The sequence below is a fragment of the Haplochromis burtoni genome, unplaced genomic scaffold (assembly GCF_018398535.1).
Source record: "Haplochromis burtoni strain Fernald_Lab_line unplaced genomic scaffold, NCSU_Asbu1 Contig_7, whole genome shotgun sequence".
Lineage (NCBI taxonomy): Eukaryota > Metazoa > Chordata > Actinopteri > Cichliformes > Cichlidae > Haplochromis > Haplochromis burtoni.
The window spans coordinates 3089197-3099905 of NW_024582368.1; the positions used below are offsets into that span (position 1 = coordinate 3089197).

At 41.3% G+C, this 10709-nt stretch overlaps 1 protein-coding gene across 1 annotated transcript in view; it reads right to left on the minus strand.

Annotated features, from left to right (window-relative positions):
- Window positions 1–331: 331 nt before the first annotated feature.
- The window catches only part of LOC102295091 (phosphatidylcholine:ceramide cholinephosphotransferase 1), a 22702-nt gene continuing 12324 nt past the window's right edge, over window positions 332–10709 (minus strand). Inside the window, exons 2-6 of the mRNA XM_005914113.3 lie at window positions 6013–6876; window positions 5773–5890; window positions 2382–2535; window positions 1406–1572; window positions 332–970 (exon numbers count right to left, since the gene is read on the minus strand). Coding sequence (XP_005914175.1) covers window positions 794–970; window positions 1406–1572; window positions 2382–2535; window positions 5773–5890; window positions 6013–6611 — 1215 coding nt within the window. The 5' untranslated portion in view covers window positions 6612–6876 and the 3' untranslated portion in view covers window positions 332–793. The remainder of the gene's footprint in view (window positions 971–1405; window positions 1573–2381; window positions 2536–5772; window positions 5891–6012; window positions 6877–10709) is intronic.

Genomic DNA, 10709 nt, shown 5'->3' on the forward strand with positions numbered 1-10709 from the left:
GGGAAGACCAATCTTCTGGCAAGGCTGGCGTAGTTGTTTTATACATTCATGGGAACGAGACTGTGACCACGCCACGGTACGAGGAAGGTACCGCTGCAGACAGACACATTACATATAGTACTTACAATCAAGCAAAAGAAGGCACTGGAAACATATTATACCACACTGGATTCTTATGCTCTCAGTTATCCATCTTGAAAAAGATAAAAATCTAAAAATCTTCTCTGGACATCATTTGTTTTTGAAAAATAAAGTCTGAAATGTTTAGAAAAATTATTTTTGCACCTTTGACTCGTTTCAGCAAGGATAGTTTACAAAAATTAAGCTGCTATTAAAAAAAAAAAAAAAAAGGGAAAAAATACTTATGGCATTTTGGTTCTTACATAAACCTCTGATTGACCCATTTGCACTAAAAATTTGAGAATATGACAACATCGACTATTCTCTTGTGCTGATAGGGAAAGAAAACTTGTGTGTGTCGTTTTGACAAACAAGTTGAGTTTTTAAAAAAAAGTGTTTAAATGCTTTATAGATGTACTATAAAAGCAGAAATGTATGTTACCTTTGAAATGGAAACAAAAACAAATAAATTAGTGCTCTGTGTCGACAAACACTGTCAGAAAAGAACGAAGAGAGGAAAAAGAAAATACTAAGTGGGTCACAGTGCTACCCATGTGGACAAGGGTGTTACTAGAGGTGAAAGAACAGCGCTACATTGGACAGTGCCATCTTCCTTGGTTAAAAACAGCACTTATGGAAGTCACAGTCCTCGCCTGCTTTAACATGATAGGGGTCACTGGATGTCCAGTCTGCTGTACTTCACGCTGTGGTTCCAGTGCAACGCTCGCCACGACAATGGCAGCTGGTAGTTCCGGGGGACCGGGCCGTTCACGTTCTCTTCAAAGTACTGGAACAGTCTATACCACCACACCCGTGAGAATGGGTTACTCTGTGATGTCTCTTTCAGCGACTGAAACACAACAACAACAACAAAAAGGAGAGATCACAACTGAGCCACAATTCCTATTGTGGCAGGTTAAGACCTTGTAATGGTACCTATAACTCACATACACTATACAACTTACGTACTAAAGCACAGGCTCTATTCAGCTTTATTCACTCCAAAACAGCACATTTGAATTCTAGTACATGTCTATGCTACACATGATTTTAGCCCACTGGTATGTGGTTGCTAGGCAACATGACGACATTATAATATATGATATAGATAGGAACCTAGAGGGACCTTTGGTATGTTTCATTGCTCAACTCTTTATTGCAAAAGAGGATTTTGCTAATTTTGTGTTTTATAGCAAGATTAGGCATCTTTACTTTGATGACATTATCTTTGTCCAAAAAAATAAAAAATATAAATCTAGCAGACAAACATAAATGGTACAATCACCTGTTGGTTCGCCATAGTATGGTACCACCAGAAGAGACGTGTAGTGATAAAGTAGGCCACAACCACATCCACAGTGTAGTGGTCATGGGCAAGAAGGATGCAGACTATTCCCACTGCACTCAGAGTCCAGCAAAGCCAGTGATACCACCAGAATCGCTTTGGAGAATCTACCAAAAAGAGAGGGGGAAAAATAAGTTCAAAACACCAGAAAGAACAAACCATATACCAAAAAATTGTTTTCTCCTCCTATGAATTCCAACTCCTGTATCAGCTGGTACTGATGTGTCAGTGTGACCCTACAGCACTACTTAAAGCTTTTCTTCTTTTCACCACTAGATGTCACCACTGTATCAACCAGCACTGCAGTGCCATGTATCACAGGCGAATAAAAACCAGGATTTAATCAAAAATATTGCCACAATATGATAAAGCAGTTAAAAAAGCTACAGCATTTCATCCGCATTCTGGGTTAGCAGTAAACAAGGTTGGTGGGGGTGGGGGGAATGGGGGTGGGGGGTGGTTAGATAATGGTTAACGCCTGCTGAGCAACAGAAACTGTTGTTATGTAACCAAACAACAAATAAACAAACTGACACTAAGATGACAACAACAAAAAAAATGTCGAGACGGAAACACTTCCTCTTCACTTTTACACAGGGTTCACATTTGCTTGTGCTGTTGTGTCACAGTATCTACTCGAGTGTGAAATATCAATGTGATGCCAAAGGCACTAAAACCGAAAGGCTAGTTGGTAAATCGAAGATATATAATCTAAGTCCATCTTAATGCTAATTTTAGTAGCAGAGAAAATCGGCGGGGGGGGGGGAACCCCACACATTTTTAAATGGTTTATGGGACTGTCAAAATCATCAGATTTAAACAGAAAGCTTGACTTTGAGAAAGGGAACTGACCCTAGAAGTAAAATATTACAATATATTCTTAATTAAACTGCAACATAGACAAAGTTAAACTTACACTCTTTGATGAAGAGGTACGTTAGTGTCAGCATGACAGTGTGGCCACTATACAGGTAATCTCCACACATAGTGTGAGCACCTGTGATGGATAGTCCCCCACCGGCAATCATTTTCATTACTCTCCTCATCTGTGCCTCCCAGTTCCCAAGCAGCTGAAAGAAACACAGTCGTTCATTAATTCACCTCTAAAGTAAGACGCTATCGGCAAGTGTGTGCACAGAACTTATAAAAAGCAAAAATGTAAAAGTTTGTCGTTGCTTTTTAGCTTTCCTTTGAATTCCCAAATTCCATTATTTTATGACAATTATATTATTTAGATATAGGTAAACCATACTGAAGATATGACAATTGCAAAATGCCTGGTTACAAGTGAAAGCTTCTGCAACCATACGCTCACAAAAACGACTATATTGGAAGCAAAATATACAGTGTGGAAAAAGGAGTTTTCACAGGAACCTATGCAGTCCCGTGAAACTGTAAGTACAGCCTTACTGCTTCCACAGGAATTAAGAAGGGTAGTAGCAGCCAGGTTCTGCTAATCAAATACATCTGATTAATAAATCATCAGCAACTGACAATTCCTATAAAAGCAGAGATGTATGCAGTTTGCTGGTCTGGCGCATTCAGGTGTGGGGTTTTTTTGTTTTGATTTTTAGAAGAAAGCCTCTCGTCTCTAAAATGATGCATCTGAACAAACCACAGGACTTGAGAAATAAGACCGCAGTGGAGATGTTTGGTAAAAACCAAACACAGCATGTCAAGACCAACACCTTACACCAAGTGTCAAGCAAAGTAGTGTAGGGGCCTTGATTTAGACTCATTTTGCAGCAACAGGACCTGCACACCTTGCAATCATTGAGCTGACTCTGGCTACGTCCACACTAGCCCGGATAGGTCTGAAAACGCTCGTTTTCACAGAGTTGAGCGTCCACATTGAAACGGGCCAAAACGCTTACGTTCCAGTCCTGCACATGCGCAAAAGCAAGTGAGAATTAAAGAATTTGAAGAAAAGCTATCTGGAGCATGTACAAACTGATATTAATCTTTTTAAGGGCTGTCAAAATTGAGAGCAATCAAAACAACTGCTGTATAATGCCCTCTGCTATCTTTGTTTAATTGGTCACATGACTGCATCACATGGCTAAAATGTGTCATCGTTTTAGAAAGTCTGCGTTTTCCAGTGTCCACTCTGTGACGGGACAGCTCTGTTTTGAAATGTATGCGTTTTCGAGAGCGTTTTCAAAACACTGTGTTTTTCCTTGAGGAAAACGCCGTATCAGTGTGGACGGGAGGCCAAAACGGAGAGAAAACGATGCGTTTTCAAACAAAAACGCATTAGTGTGGACGTAGCCTACGTTTAAGTGCTCTAATGTCAGGTGTGAAGACATCTGTCTGACAGTTTGACCTAAATTAGGTCAAGACAATGAACCCAAGCACAGCAGCAAATCTATAACAGAGAGGCTGAAAGGGAAAAGAATCTAACTGGGTCATTGCAGGATCTAAAGTCTAGACATCAACCTAATAGAAATGCTGTGGCCAGCCATTAAAACAGCTGTGCATAAACTTACGGTATGTCCACAAACTCCAGTAAAAGCAATGCTGTAAAGACGAGTGACACAATATATTCCCACATTGTCGGTCGGTCATTGTGTCCTTGGGCAAGACACTTCACCTACTGCCTACTGGTGTTGGGCCAGAGGGGCCGATGGCTCGATATGGCAGCCTCGCTTCTGTCAGTCTGCCCCAGGGCAGCTGTGGCTACAACTGTAGCTTGCCTCCACCAGTGTGTGAATGTGAGAGTGAATAAATAGTGGAATTGTAAAGCGATTTGAGGGTCTCGAAAAGCGCTATATAAATGCAATCCATTATTATTAGTATTACATTGATATGAGAGACCGATAAAGTCGAATACAAAACAAGTCATTACTGCTAAAAGTGGTTCTGCAAGCTAGTGAACCTGCAAGGTTGCTTACGTTCTCCACAGGAATTCTGTGAAAGGTTTTCTCACATGACTATAGTTTAATTAGCGAAGTTTAAAGTAACAATACATGATGAATCCCTTTGAGATGTTTGAACCATGAAAAAAAGAACTGTAATGCTGTAGCATCTGTTAATATCCATAATATTATGTGGATTTTATATTTTCTTTTAACATACAGAGTCAAATAACAAACACATCTTTGTTATTTGAAGACCAACTTCCTCAGGCTTTGCTGCACCACCGGAGGAAGTGGTGTGGTATTTTTACATAACAGCAAAAAGCAACGGTGTACGACACTATCGGGGCAGAAAGGCTGTGTGGCTTATCTGCCATCAATCTTACATTTCCCCCAAACATGTCAACATGAGCAAGGTAGGCTACATGACCTAAACTTTAGTAGCATGATCCTAAAATAATATTTTAAGCTAGGTAAAAGAAGATATTATCCCCACAGAAAGCCTTGATTTAGGGATGTCAAACTCTTGGGCCCAATCCAGCCAACTTTGATCTCAATGGAAGCCCGTTTCCACCACTAAGAAAAAAAAAAAGAAAAAAAAGATCCATAACTCAAAATTTCGAGTTATTTTCTCGAAATTTTGACTTATTAAGTCGAAATTTCAACTTATTTACTTGACATTTTGAGAAAAGTAACTCGAAATTTCGAGTAAGCACTGCCAATCAGTAATCTACGTGAATGACGTCATTTCCTTGTTACCCGGAAGCTGAAGCCTTCAGGTACAAATGCTACAGCTAAGCTACTGGTATTACATCCAGTCATGAATGCACAGATTGCTGAGTAATTTCAGCGTGGCTTCAAAAATGATGAAATCCTTGTGTTATTAGCTGAATCACATGGCGTTACTATCAGCAAACGTACTCGTGAAAGCGCCAAATGTTTGCAATCCGGTTTTGAGTGCGCGTTACTCTGCGCCATATGCTTCCAGGTAACAAGAAAGTGACCTCATTCACGTAGATTAACTCAAAATTTTGAGAAAGGTAACTTGAAATTTTGAGTTAATAAGTCGAAATTTCGTGTTATGGATATTTGTTTGTTTGTTTGTTTGTTTTTTTAGTGGCGGAAACGGGCTTCCATACAAGTGGTACAGGTAAGTGAAAGTCCCCTTTTTTGGCTGTGTCAAAGAACTTTAACTACAAATTTATTACCTGACATTGTTTTTTCGACCAGTCAGCCAATTCTGGCCCTTGGGCTTTTTGTTTCTCATTCTTGATACAAAGGCTTCCAATAAGGAGATATGAAAATGCTTTCCTAGCATTTGCAAAATAGGAACCCAAAGAAAGTTGAGCAACTACTTGACTCTCCCATGGCAAAAATAGATGGACAAATACAATCAGTGGAGACAACATTTGTTCCAAAATCAGTTAAGAAACAAACTATTCATGCTCATACCTTTGGAGCACATTTAAAGTGCATCCCAGGAACAGGCAAAGTAGTGATGTACATTGTAATACACCGGTACATGTAGAGTGTGCCCACAATGAAAAAGAACCTTCTGCCTATTATTGACCTGGAGAAAAAAAGAAGAGGAAAGAGAAAGAAAGTAAATAAAAGAATAATATATTTCCATTTAAATGAAATTTTAGCTTTGACAAGCTAAAAGTTTACACCTAACTAAGACGGTGACTGTACCTGTGCTTGAGAAGTATCCACTGTATGAGCCAGAGTGCCACCAGGAGCATGCCGTTTATCTCACAGATGGAGAAAGCCCACTCTATCCTATCAAACCAGTCGAAGAACTTATCGGGCAGTGGTGGAGTGTGCTCCTTTGTCGGGACTCTCTCGTGGACAACCGAGATGACAACAGTGGTGGTGACAAAGCACACCACCGCATAGAGGAATGCTATGCCCGTCTTCCCCCACTCAGCAGGGAATGGTGTAGCCTCCATTGTAGGGATAGGAATTTGAATCATGTCCTGGAATTCCTTCAATGTGCCATTTCTGTGGGACTTACTATTTCCGTTGGATATTCCACCAACGTGCCCATTTGCGTGGCCGTTTTTATGAGCCTCCATGTGTGTCTCTAGCTTTAGTGTCTCCAGTCGCTCCAACAGCTGCTGCCCACAATCAGACGACACCAGTGAGAGAGGAGGCTTTTGGAAATCTGCTTCTGTGAGCCTGAGTAAAGCAGGGCCATTCATCTGCTGGAGGGCATCTATGTACTCCGGCATTCCCGCTTTGCTCAACCACTGGGAAACATCCTCTGCTGTCCATGCCACCACCTTCCTCATTTTGGCCAGCGGGCAATGTGGAGGATTAGGATGGTCCCCAGACTAGAGGTTAAGGGTTAAAAGAGATTTGGCTGTTTAAAGGATAGTGGTACATCCTCTCCAGTTTTGGCACATGGTGAGTTTTGCACCTAGAGGGAGCCCAAGCCTCCTCTTATTGTGATGAAGAAAAAGAAGGAAGCAAGATCTCTTAGGGTTAGGACCAACAGATGAACAGATGTGAGTCACAGCAGCTTCCTTCACCAAGCTTTTTCCATACACTTCACCCCTGTGAAAAATAAAATGCTGTGAATCAGACTGCAGTGGTGACATATATATCCATTTCCACATACTCCACCCTAAGAGAAATTAAAACATGATTCATAATGCTAGTAAACGGCACTAAGTCAATTTGCATGCAGACATCCGGCTTAGGCTGCTGCTGGATGTGGCCTGTACCGGATGCCTGACCAGACCTGCAAGCCTGTGTGTGCATTCCGTTTAATAGAGCAGCATGTTGCAAACCACAGATCAAACCACCAAAGATTTAATTCAGAGTTAGGGTTTCAGATTCAAATAGATGTTGATGGGAGACCTCCCATGCAAACATGAGCACATTATAAGTCTTATCTGCTGAGAGGGTGTGAAAATACACACAAAACATGTCATGGAGTGCCTCTTTTGAGTTGCAACATAAAAGGGGGTTTCTGGTTCAAAATCACTACTATTTGACAAAGGCTCACATATCTGAGGTAAATGCAAAGAAAGAGAAAGCGATGTATAGATGGAAGGAGAAAAGAAAACATCTACAGTGTGAGGCAGGGATTCATCGCTCATGGAATAAGCAGAGGAGACAGGGCCAAACACAGATAAATCCTAATTTCTACAGTTTGCTGGAGTAGACTGTCAAGCTAGCTGACCAAGTAATTCAGGTTGTTTCACAATATTATCAATCAAAAAAAAAAAGTTCATATTCTCTGAGAAAATAACATTCTGCAAGTAAATCGTGCCTTTTACCTTCAACTTAAGTTTTCTTTTTGTAGTGTGCATAGTAACATCAAAATCTTTACACCAGCTAGAAGATGAACTCACGTATCTGCTGCATTTCATTAGTTTGTTTATACACCGCGGTGTAGGCGGCTGACACAGGGAGGCCCTGCTTGTGATTCTGGGAGAGAGATGTACATCTGGAGACAAATTCTGCTCTACCACATGGATGGGTCAACAGAGCAGGAGGATGGGAGGGAACCAGGCTGAGAAGAGGAACTCATAAATCAGAATGAAGGTCAGAGCTGAGCGCCAAGTCAGCCCCACCCCTGTCAGGAGGGCAGTCAGCCAGCAGTCATGCCCTCATACAGCCAGGTCAGCCTAGGCCAGCAGCAGCTAAATACACTGGCAGACTGACCGGTTGGCAGGACAACAAGCTGCACATCAGTACCTCATCTCACCTCCAATCTGCTCAGAGGCCTCTTCATTTAGGCCAGCAAAACAGGGCCAAATAAAAAGGCTGTAAGCTTGGTTGTCTACAGAAGCAGTAACACCTGGCATCAGATTTATTCTCGCTGATGTCAGGGAAATAATTTGACCTAATCACTCAATAATTGCAACGAATACAAAACACTACTAAAAGAAGAAGTGTAAAAAATTAAATAAATAAATAAATAAAGACAATGCTAATGGTACCCCCATGGACCAGCTACGTGACATCCCAGCTGTGTATGAAGACATAGCATGCTGGGAGCAAAGCAGAGCAGCATTTACAACAATGTGTTAACAGTTCACAAGCAAGACAGATCAGAGATTAGCTGTCACTGAGTCAGCTGGGTGCGAACGACCTTCGGTCTATGAATCAGCTTACTTGCAAATAATCTCACACAAGCAAAGGGAAACAACAAACTAATTCTCAAACTAATAAAGTAACCTGTACAATCGAATGCCATGCCACATTATTAGGTACACCTGTTTATCTACCCTTTAAAGCAAATATCTAATCAGTGAGTCACATGACAGTAGCGTCATGTATTCAGGCATGTAGACACTGTTAAGATAATCTAAGGTTCACAGTACCAGAATGAGGACGAAAGATGATTTAGATGACTTGGAACGGGGCATGGCTCTTGGTGCTGTGACATATGGATGGTAAGGTCAGAATTTGTTATATGCAACATGAAAACATGGATCTGTCCTGCCTTCTATCATCAGTCTGGGTTGCCAGTAATTGTGTGGGAATTTTATTATCACACTTTGAGCATGTGTAAATGCCACAGCCTTACTGAGTACTGCTGATGATAATGTCCATCCCATTATGACCACATCTTCTGATGGTTGCTCCCAGCACCATAATGTGCCATGTCAACAAAGTCAAATAATTGTGTGAATGCCTGTTTCTCTTTATTCTTTATCCTTTCTTTATTGTTGTTGCTTCCGTACGTTTTTTGCACCTTAACTAGTCCCACAGTTTTTATCCGATTTTTGCCGTTCAAACTTTAAACAATTCTGCTCCTTCTGCTTATGCCGGCTTACAACCTCTATACTTTTTGAGATATTAAATTTTTAATGCAATTATTTTTGCCCATTGAAATGAATGGAACACGTTATCAATGTGGTCACTTATTTTTGCTTGCTAGGCTGAGGTGTGTTTTAGCTCAGTGAGATGAGCAGCTGTTCCCAGACCGGGAGGGCAGGGTTCAAATCCCGCTTATGGCAACGTTTTTTTCAGTTAACAAAACTTTTTTTTTAACCCATCCATCCATCCATTCGCTTCCGCTTATCCTTTTCAGGGTCGCGGGGGGCGCTGGAGCCTATCCCAGCTATCATAGGGCGAAAGGCGGGGTACACCCTGGACAGGTCGCCAGTCTGTCGCAGGGCCAACACACAGAGACAGACAACCATTCACACTCACATTCACTCGCACATTCACACCTAGTGACAATTTAGATTAATCAATTAACCTATCCCCACAAGCTGCATGTCTTTGGACAGTGGGAGGAAGCCGGAGTACCCGGAGAGAACCCACGCAAACACGGGGAGAAAGACCCCGGCCTGATGGAGGAATTGAACTCAGGACCTTCTTGCTGTGCGGCAACGGTGCTAACCACCGTGCCACCGTGCTGCCCTTTTTTTAACCCTTTTCAACACAAATTTCAGCTTCATCCCTTTTCAGAAGAATTTTCATTTTTTTTTCACCCCTTTTCAGCACAAATCCCAGCTTTTCCAGCTGTTTTCAGCAGAAACTCTGCTGATTCACCTCTATTCAGTACAACCTTCTGCTTTTTTTTTTTTTTTTTTTTTTTATACCCGTTTTATGCAGAAGTTCTGCTGATTAACCTATTTTCAGCAGAATTTTCAGCCTTTTCACCCCTTATCAGCACAAAGCATCCTTTGCTCATTTCAGCAGAATTGTCAGTTTCTCAATCACTTTTTGGTTTCCTGTACGCCAGTTTGGTTCAGTGAGATGAGTAGCCGCCTTAAGGCCAGGAGGCCCGGGTTCAAACCCTGCTCAGGGCAACTTTTCTTTTCATGAGACAGTTGAACTTTTTCACCTATTGTCAGTACAAATTTCTGCTTCTTTCTGCAGAATTTTCAGTTTATTCACCTCCTTTCAGCACATAGTTTTACTTCTGCTTTTTTCAGCAGATTCCACTACAAGGCATTCACACAGCATTTTCGCAGGAAATGCAACTTTTTCTAGTGTCAAACTGGTTTTGTGAACATGGCATGGTACCAGATCTCAATCCAGTAGAGCAACTTTGGGATGGGATGAAAAGAAAGATTTGCATCATGGATGCTCGCAACAAATGTGGAATCTATGGCACAAAGAATTAAAGCAGTTCTTAAACCAAAAGACAGTCCAACTTGTTACTGGCAAGGTGGACCCTACAAAGTGGCCAGTGAGTGTATTTGCATGGACAAATATTATATTTGAATTTGAAAGATACCACCTTTCAACAATATTTTTGTTTAGTTATTTTGGTACTTAGGTATGGTGCGGTACTTTTTCATTGGCTGTAACGGTTATGTGACCCTATAACTTAAGGATTCTCTGCTAGCATAAGGTGTGTGTGTGTGTGTGTGTGTGTGTGTGTGTGTGTGTGTGTGTGTGTGTGTGTGTGTGTGTGTGTG